The sequence below is a fragment of the Sander vitreus genome, chromosome 6 (assembly GCF_031162955.1).
Source record: "Sander vitreus isolate 19-12246 chromosome 6, sanVit1, whole genome shotgun sequence".
In the NCBI taxonomy this organism is placed as follows: Eukaryota; Metazoa; Chordata; class Actinopteri; order Perciformes; family Percidae; genus Sander; species Sander vitreus.
This window is the reverse complement of record NC_135860.1, coordinates 16,907,717-16,922,783: the sequence shown is the minus strand read 5'-3', so window position 1 is coordinate 16,922,783 and position 15,067 is coordinate 16,907,717. Positions and strand designations below refer to the sequence as shown.

The following is a 15,067-nucleotide window of genomic DNA, read 5'->3' as shown; positions in this document are numbered from 1 at the left end:
GACAGTGGGATTGTTGAAGATAAGAAAAAATACAGAATATGATCAGCCTTATACTTTAGGTGTCATAATTAAACATGTCTGCCTGTTTGCATCCCAAATGTGAATAAACCTATAACAACATAAGAAGAAGATAATGACACAGATCTAGTTGTAGTGTTGTCTCAATTCATTTGACAGAGAAAGGACTTCAATCAAGAGGATTTCACTCCCATGTTTTGAATTCTGGTGGTTGGGGCCACCCTTTTGTTTACATTTTGGATCACATAGTGTGCCTTTTTTAACCTCCCTACTAGCTAAGGAAGCCTCAAACAAATCCAGTAGACACAACTGTGGACAAGAGCATAGCAGGTAGAGTTGTGCGACAACCCCCCTTGTAATTCGTCTCTCTAACAAATAGGCTTTTATCCTGCATGCACAAAGGCTGTGTGATTGTTTAGGCTGGCTCAGTGCCAGCAACAGATTGTTACTCTTAGTGACAATCAGGCAGCCGTGGGTCTGACACAGAGGGAAAAGCCTATCAGCACAGAAGGCAGATCATACTGCTGCCTCACCATAAACAAGCAGCATAACTGCACAACTGCTCCAGACAGACATCTTTCCTGCCCCGACCAGTCAGTGGGAGACTGTACTGACATGCACACCAGCAGATTACATAGCAGAGGAAATCTGTATATGCTATCTATTTATCAAATATAATATCCAGCAACAAGCAGAGGTGACACAGGAGCAACATCTGTCAACATGGACCTTTGCTGGTGAGATGAGACGGCAAACAGGAACTTAATCCTCTGTGATGCTGTTGAGGCAAATGGGTAACCAGAGCCATTTTGTCACGAAAGTCTGCTTTGTCTCTGCTTGGCTGCAACAGTATCTCTGTGCTTAACCAAGACCTGAGGCTACATAGGCCAACATGCTCATTATCAAATTAAACAAATGTGCATGGAATATATAAGTGAGGTTTTTTTTTCAGAACCCCTAACCAATTAAACATTAGACACTCATGGACAGTGCTGCAGGCCTGTAAAGGGTGGAGCCCAAAGTTACAGAAATAATGATAACTATAAAGAGCCAGATAACAAATTGGCTACATGTTGGGATATAATACCTACTGGATTCCCTAGTCCTCTTTTGGTCTTATGTTCATTCCTCTGTGCCAGAATGTTCTGGTTTCTTCCAGTGGTGGTACTGTATAATCAACTTAAGCCAAGCTCTTATTAAATCTGATTCATCATGTGCGACATCATGCTTCTGAAATACCTTTGTTGCCACAATTTGAATAACCATGACTATTCTTAATAATCTCATAAAAAGAATAAACTTGACCATTACCCAAAGCAATTGGTCTTTTTACTTAAAAGCATACATGTGTTATTCATCATTCTCACTTTGCCTATCAAATGTTGCAAACAGGAATGCAGCTGTGAGAATGCAACAACTTTATCTGCCAATTATATACCCCACATTATTTTCTTCTCTATTTGTACCCATTCTCCTGTCCCTGCTCTGTTGTACAGCACCCTCATAAAGCTCTGTCTTAGTCCTAATATCTATATATCTATATATCCATAGCAGCAGCAACTGGACCAGTGGATACCTGCCAGTCCATTCTCTCTGGCTTTATCTAAGGGAGCATTACTGGCACTGTTTATAAAACAACACAAAATGTGTACCCACAGAAGGTGTACAGTAAAGCCAGTTCCTCTCCTCGAAGACCAATTAATGCCAGAAAAGAAGGCCCCACGGAGGCCTGCTGACTCAGCACTTTCTTGGTGAACACCCCTGCTTGAGAGACTCCTGCATCAGTGTCTACAGAGGGACCCGCAGAGCCTGAGTGAGCCATGGGGGTTAAGGAGGCTGAAGAATCAGGCAGAGAGACAGGGCTCATTTCCATCAGAGGAGGCTGCTTTACTAACCATTGACCAAGTCTCACACACTCAAGACACACAACCACATACACTCTGAACAATCACCAAACTGTTCTATTCTGTTAATAATACCCGTTAACTGCTCTGCAAACGCAGAAGGGGCAACTGGTGTTTTATTTCGCTCCTTGAAGTTTAAGCTGTACTGTGTGTTTGACAATTCCTCTGTTTTTTTTCATGTGTGCTTTTTTTTCTCCTCAAACTAAAATCTTGTGTACTGTGAGCGTCTAGTAAACAATGTCCAAGTGGGTCAGAAAAAAATGAAAATACTGAAAGTGGAGCTGTCCTAAGAGAGATGAGAGGAGATGATCAGAAACTCTGAATAGTTGAGGCAGGAACATTTGGATTTTCATATGCTCGACTTCTAGCTGGTTATTGAACGCATGAAGAACACTCAATAAAACCAAGAAAGGCATATTTAGCACAAAACTGTTGGCTTTCAGATGTGCTTTATATGAACCAGGACAGTGAAATGCTAAAATGTCTTCTTATGTGCTGTACGTCAGCTACACATTTCACACGCTGAATCAATTATGCCATCAATAACAACACTTCAAGTCATCTTCTTAAGACAAGCTAGGGAATATGTCATTGAGGACTTACAACTTTATTAATCATCTGCCATTTAATGTTATATATTTGAGCAAAAACAATGTCAAGCCCAACACATAACTCAACATGAGTTCAATGCAACATTTTTCCTACAACATCAGACCCCTAGAACGCTCCCCTGAAACGCTACAACAGGATCTCACTCTTCAATCCATGTAATCCACAAAAATATTCAAGGGCTATAAATGTCTGTAAACACATGTCAGGCCATCTGATCCTAACTTCGTCCCATAGCCTACTCCATCTTGGCTCAGGACTACAAATACAGGAAATTGTGTGTATGGGGTCAATCAATCCATTACAGCTAGAAAACTAAATTACACACTGACTACCTTAAACTGTGCAGATCTGTCTGAGCACATGTCTGGGCTATATGGTCAGTTTATAACTGAGTGAGACTGCATCAGAGATGCGACAGGGGATTTATGAGTCACAATCGCCTATAGCTGAGCTTCAAACACGGTGTGGAAGTGATTATGGCCCTTAAGCTCCCGTGACATGGATATCTCCTGGCATTGCAGCGCTCTGTCAGAGGATCATACTTTAATCTGTTTGTAAAGACACTAGGTATGACACAGGCGCCTCAGGAATGTAACCTGTCAGTAATATCAATTACAGATGGATTTAATGGCCAATGATCAGGAAAGTTAAGGAACTCAGGCAGTATGTACTATTTTCTTTCCAAAGGTGGGTTGCTAGGCTTAAAGCAAAAAAAATAACATTAAAGCACCATTTTGCTTGTTAACTGGAGTTAATGCAACTATGTTGTTTTGACATCAACTTGTAAAAAATGTTTTGGAGTTGGAGACTGCTGTTGACAGATCTGCAGTAATAGGAGGGTGAAAACAGAAATGAAATGGAAACAAGTAAAGGTGAAATAGCTCATCAGACCATTTATTAGCTCAATAATCATCAAATCAACAACACCGCAGCAGTGGGGGATGTAATCCTGGGCACATCAGCACCATAAAAAGCCAGCGAGCAGAACTGCCATATTTTTTTACAAAATACAGTAATTGGCTAACCACCTTCACCCCCAGCCTCCTCAGACAACACTGTGTGGGTTTAATGACACACATCCATACCGGCCTGTGCCAGCTGGCAAGACCCGGCAGGCTCGGTCTTCTACGAGAGAAGAAGCGGACCACTTTAACCTCACAGCTCTCAATAGCCTCCCATAAGCTCCTAACAATTTCAGATGGAACTGGGAAAGAACGGGACTCTCAACGTCCAATAGAAACACCAAACCAGAGAGCAGCTTATGAATTCCAAGTTAGACAAATAAACCCATACATGTTTGTGGTTCAGTCGACCAGGAGCTCTCATGCCAACCTTTGGTTTGTGATCATCTAAAAGTGGGCGGCACATGAATGATATATCAACATACTCCACAGTACATGAAAAAACATATGGAGTCAATAAAGTAACTGGCCAAAGAACGTGTATGAAACAGAAATGAAACACAATTTTAAACCTTTCTCTTCTTCATCCAGGTCTAAGAGTTATGTTGAAACAAAGCCACATTTAACTCCATATTACAGGGAAACAAAGCAGCTAAATTAGAAGCTGAGAGTTGTGTGTTGGTGGTTGTACAATTGTATTTTAGCAACTTCTAATGAGAGCAGTGAGGTAACATTCAATACAGATGAGGGTGATTACTCATGAGACTCGTCTACACCTCCTAATTGGTTTAGATGACATCACTGCTGCCACTGGGCCAGAGAGGCCAGGTATTTTAAGGGACATGAATGGATGAATGCCATGGAAACTCTGACAGTAGTCTCTTAAAAGAGGGCACTAATGCCACGACAAAGCTGATAAAATATATCAAAGGCCAAGATCAGCATTACACATGTATAAAGATATGATTTTGTTTCTTAGATCTTTCAATAGAACAAATATTATAATTTATAAATTACGTTTCCTGAGCCAATGAGATTGTTGAGATACTTGGTGACTGATTCACAGAGGAATTAGTGCAGCTAGCTAATAATACTGATATTAAACTTATTTTTCCTCTAGAATGTCAAAGTGCTGAAAGACTTCTGAAACTGAGAGTCCCTCAGGTGAGGTAAAGCCTGCCTGCTCTTTGACAGACCCAAGCACCTCCTGAGAGCAGCTTTTGAGCAGAGGAGAGCTCAATCAGCTGAGGCCCGGAAAAGGGATTATTTGAATTCATCCTGGAACAAAATAGGTATCATTATGATTCAAATCACTGTAATAGAATCAAATTAGGCAAAGGAATATAACAAGCAGAATAAGAACACGTATCCCCATAGCCAAGGAATTAAATAATCATCTTCTCCCTCTTATCTCGGCTACATTTTTTTGTGTCTCTCTCGAAAAACAGTAATCACTTGTACTGATTATGTCTGACTGTTGAGGCAGAAAAAATATTTGTGTTTAAAAAAAAAAAAGACAGATTGTTGTAATCAAAACTTCAAGTCGGTTACTCTTGAATAAAGCATATAATAACAATAATAATTTTTTTTGTCTGGTAAATAATAGCTAAATGGACCACAAGAGCATGAACAATCTATTCCTGGAAAATCAGAGCCTGGCAAGTAAACGTGTTTTCAATCTAAATCTTTTAAAGTGCAAAGAATATATGACCAACTTTAGTGCAGTGATAGAGAATGTTTTTCATTTTGGCACGTTGTGTACATGCAATTTTTTGCTTTTGAAGTTTGGTGCTAGTGAAGGAAAAGCTAAGGGAGAGACAGAGGTTATCGTTATCTTACCCTCCTTCCTCCTGAAATCCCTCCAGTTCATCCCTCTGCTCTGCCAGGGTCGACTCCAGGTCCAGGTAGCTGCCATTGTGGGACAGCTGAAGGGCACAGTCATCAGGCTGGATAGGAAGAAGACACAGTTAAACCTTGATTGGTCTTCAACCCTCTAAAGATCATGCCATATACACTTTACACATGTAAAGAATGCTAAACATTAAGTAAGTAGTAGATTTAGGAGTTTATTGTCAATTGAGGCTGTAATAGACCAGCCAACGGCCTGCTGTACCAAATACGGTTCCAAACCCTTCTCAGAACCAGTGTAGGAAAAAAACATTTGGGGGCCAACTGTTTAAAAAGTCAGGGCATTTATAAAATGTTGGGGGCACTTTAAAAAAAATAGTAATTAGTGCATAAAGTTGCTGTTTTTTATGTGAAATGAACCCAGATCAAAATGCATACAGTAATTACCACGTTGCTAACTCTAGAGACTTTAGAGACAATTTTTGCCCCTTAATCACATTTTCTAGGGGCATTCTGAGATTTGCTGGGGCATTTTTGCCCTTTGCCCCCCTTCATTTCTGACACTGCTCAGAACCCACACATTACTACAGCTAAACAAGTTCAACACAATTGGAGACTCAGTACCTTGTTACAACCATGACCATGTATGGTATCAAAATTAGGCACAGTCAACCTTTCCAAAGCTGTGAGGGAAAAAAATCTATCTACAGAAGTTTAATGTTTTTTTGTTTTTTTTTAAATGGCATAGAGCTCTGAAGAGGTTGGTTTGCAGAAGGATGACTGTGTTGAATGTCTATGTTTCAAGCAAAATATAAGTTCATATTAATCACGATGTAGTAAGACTTTTATTCTTTAAATCACAACAGCAGTTGCAATAACAAGACATGCTCATGTTAGTTATGGTGGTATTATACAAAACATAACGGTGTTCTTTTTAATAGGTCAATGGGCAAATGCATAGTGTATGAGGTTTATGTCTAGTCGGCAGTGGATCATAGAAAGTTATTTTATCAGCTCCTGTCTGCACTCTACAATGACAAGCATGGCAAGGTTGGAGAGAAGTCCTACAGATTTGGCAGAATCTGGTGCCTCTTATCTGTTGGCTCTCCCTGTCTGATAAGTGATAAACTATCATCACACAAGATGATTTTGCAGAAGAGGTATGATTTGTCTGGTCTTGAATAGTTGTCAACAGCTGACTGTGGTCAAGGAGATGAGGAATGAGTCTGTGTCTGTTCACTTGTCTGGTTGACCTCCAAATTGGAGATATTAACCTATTTATATTCAAAGTCTGACAGCTCCACGGGACAGCGGCTCCAGCGGTGAAGCAGAGGACAGGAAAACAAATACAATTACTGGAGGGCAAACACATGACTTAAGCGAAGAGAGTGGCACTGCTCTGCTCCATCAACAGCCAGGGTATCTAAAACAACCGTATACTGTACAGTCCATAAATATACTGAACTCAGTATATTTGTCATCTCTTGTCAGCCCACATTGAGGGCTTTGTAAGCTGGCAAAGGCTATGATACAAATGACTATTTACACATTCCAAATAAGCAGCCTGCAAGATTCTTTTCTCTTACAAGAAGAGCAACACAGGTAAACATACTGTATATGTAACATGTAAAACCATGTGCTTTTTAAATTAGACTGGTTATTGCAAGATCTGATGCTGTTCAATTTCCTCCCACATATGACAGTAACTTAATTAAACGTGAAGGAGAAAGGCTGGGAAAGACATTATGGGTCTGATGGCTTTGATCTGTTCAGCCACTCTGTTCGTATTACTGCACTGCAGCACTCAAAGACTGTGTCATATTTGAGAAGTGAAACAAAACATGTGGTTGGTTAGGATAACTCTCACTCTTCCTCCAACTCTCTCTCTCCCTCTCTTTGACTCTGAGCTGTCTTGTTTGCTTCCCATGTATGGCAGACCAAAAGATTATTGGTAATATAATAGTCAAAGAGATTATAGGCCTGAACATCTTCATTTTGAGAGACCAAAGATGAGGCGAAGCACAATGCTGACACAGTAAACATACACAGAAAACTTTAGTTGCTCAGTAGATCCTAATTCTACCTAAGGCAAGTGATTAAGCCTTAGTTAGTACATAAGAGAGAAAGGGAGACAGGTAGGCAAAAAAACAAAGCTATACTGTACAGAGGCAGAGGAGGGAAGCAAGTGCGTCTCCAGATTACAGGACAGATTCTGGATGGACAGGAAATCCAGGCATAAGGGCCAAAATTAGGCCCACTATTTTTATGCCTATGGACTGACATGCCTTATAAATAATGTGTGACAGTAATATTAAAAATGTAGCATGAAGGAGAAGACACACTAAATCATATAGGCTGACCAGTGGCTGGGGACTAAATAATGTGTTTGACACTGAACCACACAAAGGAAAACTTGTTTGTATTCAGGGATTAATTAGTTTAGTTTATTCATTCATTCATTTTTCACGTGCTTGTGTCACATATTTGGTGTGATTTCTTGCCATGTAACCACCTGGAACCATTTTCATTTTAAGAAGTCTGAGATTTCTAGTCCCTATTCTTTAGTTTCTCTTCAAGGTGTTCTCGATCACTGCTAATTCTAACTATCACTTCTTCTGTTTCTTTCAAATAAAATGCTGCAAGCTGAAAAAATATCACTTATAATACTGAGAAAAAGATCAAATATTTTGCAAGTGTAAGAGTTTTTGTGAATTGGGTACACATACTGTCACATCAATCAGATTTATTATTACAGTATTTTCTTTTTACTCTTTTTACATGTACCAGTTATTTAAATTATACTTTTGGTACTTGTGGATTGGCTAAAAGGGCAAACAAATGTTGGTTCTCTTTCAGTTTTATGCTCTGTATCACAACCTGAAATAGACAAAACATTGGGCTGAATTTGCAGCCGTAGCCAGTAATTAGCTGTGGAATCAAGAAATGCAATTTCGCCACACAGGGTTTTGACTCACAGACCAAAAGCGGAAAAGCCAAAGTGAACTATGCAAGTCTGCCATTAATCAGTCCCCATCTGTACATCCTTCTGCTCATCCATGTATTCATATATCCATCCTCCAACTGGTGCCACTTTAGGATTTCATTATATAATCAACCTGGATTACTGATAACAAGTGTTGCCATGTATAACCGCGCCAGGTTGATGCACATAAATGGCCCTTAATCCAGGAACAGTACTACCAGATTATCAGTAGCAGTGACTTCCTTAGCTGTCCCCCGCCCAGGACTTGAACCCACGGTGGCCTGTGATGGCCAAGTCCAGAAAAGTTACCACAAGTGCTCTGCTCTCACACTGAGGTCTGGCCTCTCCCTTCAACCACCATACTGTGGTCCACTGACCAGGGAGGCAGTTAAAGCAGAAAGAGCTAAAAATAAAACACCATGCAATTTCCAATTTAAAACTGCTATCTCACTCCAAATGTCTTTGGAATGAGATAACATATTGTGTGGAAGTTGCACATTTGAAACTCAATAGCCTAACATTGTATTTTACATAGTTTTACAGTTCTGTGCAAATGCTAACCCGGTGTTAGCCAACCTTACACATCTTTGTCTGTAAACTACACCGTACTCTAAATCAAACGAGAGGAATTACAGTAAGCCACTCTAAAAGCTTAGTTTGTTTGATAAAGGTGAGGATGGTATTTGTGGTCTTTCTCCAAAGGCAAGTGATTTATAACTCATTAAAACACACTCGATGCATGAAAGAGAAACCACAACAGTAATCTTACTTTCTGTCAAGCATGCAAGGATGAGTCTGTCCACGGATGCTGCATTCTTCTGAAAGGAGCCCTCTGCTGAGACAACCCTCCAAAAATGCAGAGACCAGCAAAACCTCAACTCTGCATAACAATGTGTAAAAGAATTCAAAGGAGCTCTGACAGGCATGAAGGAGGAACCTGTATTTTACAGCATTTAACATAACTTCTCATTATGGGACTCTGTAATTTCTTAGGGGGAAAAAACGGCCCAAAAATTGAAATTGGTAAAGTGAGAGTCCATTCTCCAAGACATAGCCACATTTTCCCTCCCTTGAATACTGCTTTGCAATCCGATGCCAGGCCTCAAGGCCATCAAGCCGCAAACTACAAAACATTGACAGAGAAGAAAGCATTTGAAGGACTATTGATCTATTGATTTACAAGGACATTACCAGCATATTTGGAGTAATATGTATTCTGAACAGCCATTTGTCATCTGACACGGATAATGCATTATTCATGTAGAATAAAAAGACTGAGTCAGGTAATGACTAGTCATACTTTCCATCTACAGAAGCAACAGAAAAGCTTGTTTATAAATAAGATGCTACAGCTATACATGGTAAGGATGAATATTGATTTCTTTATCACAAACACCAGATTACAAGTGTGAAATATCCATTATAACTCTTAGAGTACTCAACAGTGCTACTGCAATACATTACATACTGCATTATAATGCATGGTGGCATGGCATTTTCCAAAAGGTCACAGGGTGAAAAACTGACTAAGTGTGTCTGCTGTCCTGACAAAGCTGTCGTTGCTACACAACAAGCATTTACAGTTTGAATCCTTGTTGTTGTAAAATATAATCCTTGGTCATAACGGCTTTTGATGTTTGAACCTCAAACAGTTACTGGTAATTGATGTTTGACTTTGTACAGCATCATAGCCACAGTGCCACCTCATGTACAAAACCAATACAACACACACAAACACACGCACACGTATAAACAACAACCGCACACACACGTACAGATCACCCCTCTTGAGACTGCAGACTGAAACTGACAGGAACAGCCCAGAGACAGCATATGCTTGCTGTTTTGACTCCCTCGGCACCATGTGTTAGCAGCATGCTATTTATACTAGATTGACCTGCTACATTGAGACGGAGCTCAAAGACAACAGATTTGCTGCCAAAGGCTTTTACAGGGTCGCACCAAAGTCACTTCTTCAAACTTTTGAGGGTGTGAGTCAGAGAGCTGTGGTGACAGTCTTGTCATTCACCTGTTATTTTTTATGAAAAGCACAAGGGCTGCTCCTTCAAGTTACTGCTTACCACAAATGCCCATATGACCAAGTCTCACTAACTAGGCGCTGCAGAGGCTACCACGGGTACTCCCTCTCTGTCTAGTTTGCGGTCCAGCTGGCCTACTGCTAAACTGAGACCAGTCGACTGTGCAAAGTACATCAGCTCTTTGTTTGTGTTTTTAATACTGCCCGCTTCCCTCTCCTCTCTCAAACAGTGGAAAGTGTTCCCATCCCATCCTGCTGGTCAGACTGAGTGGGCTGCAGAATGAGAGCCAGGCTTGTGGTGATCCACAGCATCCTGAGGCTTCCATGACTTATCTTACCAGCTCTACTCAAACAAGATGGAGTACCACTGATCTGACAGAATGAAGGAAGACCCTAATTAACTTTCTATTTACGCGACTTCCCAGACAGACTAAGATGAATACTCAATAAAAGACTCAACCTCAGATGCTATGGGCCCCTTTGCTTTGTTTAAATTTGAAGGTCGGTAGATGAGGCCTTTAGAAAATGTGTTTGGATGCACATAATCTAATCAAAAGGCAGAAGCAGTCATTTCTCAAGAGATATAGCATTCAGAGGCCTCTAAAAGAAAAAGAAACTAGAAAATGGGCTTCAGGTTTACATTATTTATCACTGGCTTTCTTTAGGAAACTTAAACAAGGCAATTTACACCATACCAAAGTGGAGCATTCAGTTATTTTGAGCTGCTCGAAACTGGCTGTGCAGTTCTGGATGTTTGGAAGGCCAACTTTAGCAATGTGTACCGTTTCACCTCTTCAAGCTAAATGAAGGCCGATGAGATGCAGCAGCTGACCAACCACAACAATGTAGAGGTACACCAAAATGCATTCTGCTTTTGACTAAGGAAATGACAGCCAAAAAGGTAAGCACATAACAAAATGATGGAAACGTGTTGTGTTTAGATACAAGTGGATTCAGAAGTTGTGTTGAGATCAGATGGTTGCAAATTTAAATCCCCAGATCTAGGACAATCCGGGTGGGGAATTACCCTATGGAGCTTCCATCCCTCATCAATTGACCAACTGGGCATTTGACCCTCCCTAACTCCAACTGGGGCTGTGTGAAGTGACAATAGCAGAAGTGGTTTCCTACATGGACTTCAAGCCTGCCCATTCATGGTTGGCACAGACAAATGCAAAGTTGGCTCCTTTTCCATGAAAAAAATGTTTTAACATTTTTTTTCTCAGTTTAAGACAAGAAGCACCCAACTGAAACTTGAGGGAAGGTTAATAGTAAACAAACAACCATTATTGATACATTGAGTATATCACATTTGCATTACTTGTTTCCTTCGTTTCTTTTCTCTTACACAATTTTTTTTAAAGATCTCCCTAAGTCTAGCTAACGGATAACACGAGGAAACAGGTCAAAGTGATGGGATTAGTGTTGGTGTAAACATGAACAGATTCCTGTCTTCGTCATTTCAACATTACCTAAAGCCACTAAATACTCCAAAATGTCATTATATAGGCATATCTTACTGACACTGTGCCTGCAATGCCTGAATGCATGTTGATGCTCCATCAGTATCCCATAACAGCAAGCTGCTTCAAGTCACCAGCTCTAAAATGGTCCATTAGGTTTGTTTGGTAGTAACCCCATCAACATGTCCAAGATAATTATTAATTGAGCATTTTGTGGGTGTTAACTTTGCACTAAGCTCATTTAAAGAGACATGAACAAAAACAAAATCAAGACATTAATAAGTATACTGCATAGCCTACCTTATGCGGTGCTTTAAGCAGCCTGTGGACTCCAGCAATCTGATTTATCAGAGGAATATCTTCCCTGAAAGTGTACAGAGGTGGCCTGGTGGGCTCGGGGAAATTGGTGCTGTTAAATGGATCAGTATCATCTAAGAACTGTACCCGGCATATAAACGTAGCCATGATGCATCCATGCAAGGCGATTTAGATAATGAAAATATTGGATGCGACACCACAGCCTCTGACAGACAGGCGGGCAGCGAACTACCGGCAGGTCTTCTGCAGTAGCAAAATCCTGCACCCTCTGTTATCCTTGGACCTTCTCCATTCGCGTCACGCAGCGCAGGGGACACAGGACAGTGAACACAACAGTTCAGAAGTAAATATCCAGGGTACCTCGTTGAGAGATACGGTTAGTCAGTGGGGTATGGAAATGAGCGGGGCGGCAGTATCCATGGGCACAGCGGGCGTCAGAGGTGCGGAGGCAGACTGCGGACGGGACTGCTACACTTGGCGCCTGGTCTGTGAGAGCGATGGGAAGCGGCTCCCTCCTCAAGCATAAACTCAGCCAGGGGACACAGCAGCCAGACCCCAGCCGGCCGACTCAGCTCATATTACAGGCGCAATGGCGGCCTCCAGTGGCGAATATGAGAAGCACACACAAAAAAACGCTGCACCGAAGCTGGCAGCGACTCAACGTTGGCAGCGCGCGATGTAGCCTAATCAGTTAAAACCTGAAAAACTACCGTACGTATAGTAGACAGAGCCGTCAGACAGATAGATAGATAGATAGATAGATAGATAGATAGATAGATAGATAGATAGATAGATAGATAGATAGATAGATAGATAGATACAGTCATGTGAAAAAATTAGGACACCCATGCTAAAGTTGACTAAAAAGAGGAATAAAAAAATAAACTTTTGGAAATTGATCTTAATGCCTTAATTAAAAAAAATAGGAAAAATCCAACCTTTAAGGACACCAATTTTGTTTGTGAATGAATAATGTATCGTAAATAAATAAATGTTCTTTCTCAAAATACAGGGGTCATAAGTAAGTACACCCCTATGTTAAATTCCCATAGAGGTTGGCAGATTTTTATTTTTAAAGGCCAGTTATTTCATGGATCCAGGATACAATGCATCCTGATAAAGTTCCCTTTGCCTTTGGAATTAAAATTGCCCCACATCATCACATGCCCTTCACCATACCTAGAGATTGGCATGGTTTTATTTCAATTAGCCTAATAGTTGGTTTGATTTGCATTGAGAGATGATTTTATGGAAAGTACCCCATGCCAATCTCTAGGTATGGTAAGGGTTTATTGTAGGCTATTTGTCAAAGAAAAACAATTGCCTAACTCTTCCTGTGAAGCATAAACAGCTAATGAATGACTGACTGTAAATAGATAGATTATGTATTGTCCTTTAACAAGGAAATGTTTGTATACAGGCCTCACATAAATAGATACATAAATACATTGTATACCACAACATGACAACATGAGAGACATCACATCCACACACATACCTATACACATAGCACCTTTCATTTATCAATGTATTCTGACGAATGCCACTATTGCAGAGCTGGAACAAAACTCTTGCCATACTGTAGCATGCCTGTTTCCAGGCCAGGGAGCAGTATCTATGGACAGGTGGAAGCAATGTGGTCTTAATTTTTTCTAAGGCTGTGTATGTGACTTCGACCCTTCCCTACGTGGTGCTGACAATTTTTCTGATCAGAGGTTTGACCCTGAAGGGCTCTTTGAATGGAGTTAAGTTTCTCTTCACACCAGATGTATTTTTTTAATTCATTTTAGCAATAACACTGGTCTGCAGAACACATTAATTAAGTATCTAATGTTAAAGGAATTGAAAAGATATTTTTAGCATTTTCACATAATATATAATAAAAAATCATAATTTGTGTGTCAAATTATACATTTAACCAGTTCAATATTTTTTTTCTTCAGCGGTACATTGACTGTAAAAACCTTTTTAATCTAACACATTTTGCGCTTCAGAAACATCATTACTAAATGTGTTTTAGCTTCCTGAGGGCAACATCACTGACAGCAACTACAATCAGGTTGTTCAGCGTCTTAATGCAACACACCCTGAGGTTTTTCAACAGCTGGATCTTAAGACCTGCAACTTAAATACTTTTCTCAGTGAGGTAAGATTATGTATGCACCAGGACAACAGCTTCCCTTTTAGTGGAAACTTAACCAACGTTTATTTTTGTAACATGATCCCTGCCATGCTTTGCTATAACACTGTGCTGTGTTTGGGCCTAGGGAGTTGAAGGAACTGGTTTAGCCTTCATTGTGTTCACTGAAGCTATCACCAAGATGCCCCTCTCACCGTTGTGGGCCGTCCTTTTCTTCATAATGCTTTTCTGTCTCGGCCTGTCTTCTATGTTTGGTAACATTGAGGGAGTTCTAGTACCACTGCAAGACCCCAATGTTTTCCCTAAGACATGGCCAAAAGAGATTGTCACTGGTAACTCCCACATGGATTCTCTCATTTTATATAAATAAGGATTTCTGGTATATTGTATCAACTCTTTGCTCTCCATCAGGTGTAACGTGCATGCTCTGCTGTCTGGTGGGTCTGATATTTATCCAAGGCTCAGGAAGCTATTCCCTCTGCTAGTTGTTGCATTCTGCGAGATGATCTCAGTGGTGTACATATATGGGATAGACAGGTGATATTAAAATAGATTGTTTTATGTAACTGTTTATGTCTTTCATCAATTAAGAGATGAGAGGAACACAATTATAGCATGGTATCACAAGCAACCCACACTATTATTGCACCACCTTTATTAAGGGAAGCTTGTTTGACAATACAATATGTGTGTCACTGTCCTCCTATAGGTTCAATGATGATATTAAGTTCATGATTGGACACAAACCCAACTTCTTCTGGCAGGCGTCATGGAGAGTCATCAGCCCGCTCATCATGTTTATCATCTTGGTCTTTGACTTCGTCACTAAAGTTTTTGAAAA

General features: G+C 40.3%; 2 protein-coding genes across 2 annotated transcripts in view; one reads left to right on the top strand and one right to left on the bottom strand.

Annotated features, from left to right (window-relative positions):
* fhod3b (formin homology 2 domain containing 3b) overlaps positions 1 to 12,587 on the bottom strand; it is a 106,339-nt gene extending 93,752 nt beyond the window's left edge. The window contains 2 exon segments of the mRNA XM_078253155.1: positions 5,276 to 5,382; positions 12,069 to 12,587. Coding sequence (XP_078109281.1) covers positions 5,276 to 5,382; positions 12,069 to 12,233 — 272 coding nt within the window. The 5' untranslated portion in view covers positions 12,234 to 12,587.
* Positions 12,588 to 12,675: 88 nt separating this feature from the next.
* Positions 12,676 to 14,767, top strand: slc6a19b (solute carrier family 6 member 19b). Its single transcript, XM_078251882.1, is given in 5 exon segments — positions 12,676 to 12,748; positions 14,081 to 14,232; positions 14,354 to 14,558; positions 14,638 to 14,697; positions 14,700 to 14,767. Coding segments are annotated over 5 exon segments (558 nt in total).
* The last annotated feature ends 300 nt before the right edge of the window (positions 14,768 to 15,067 follow it).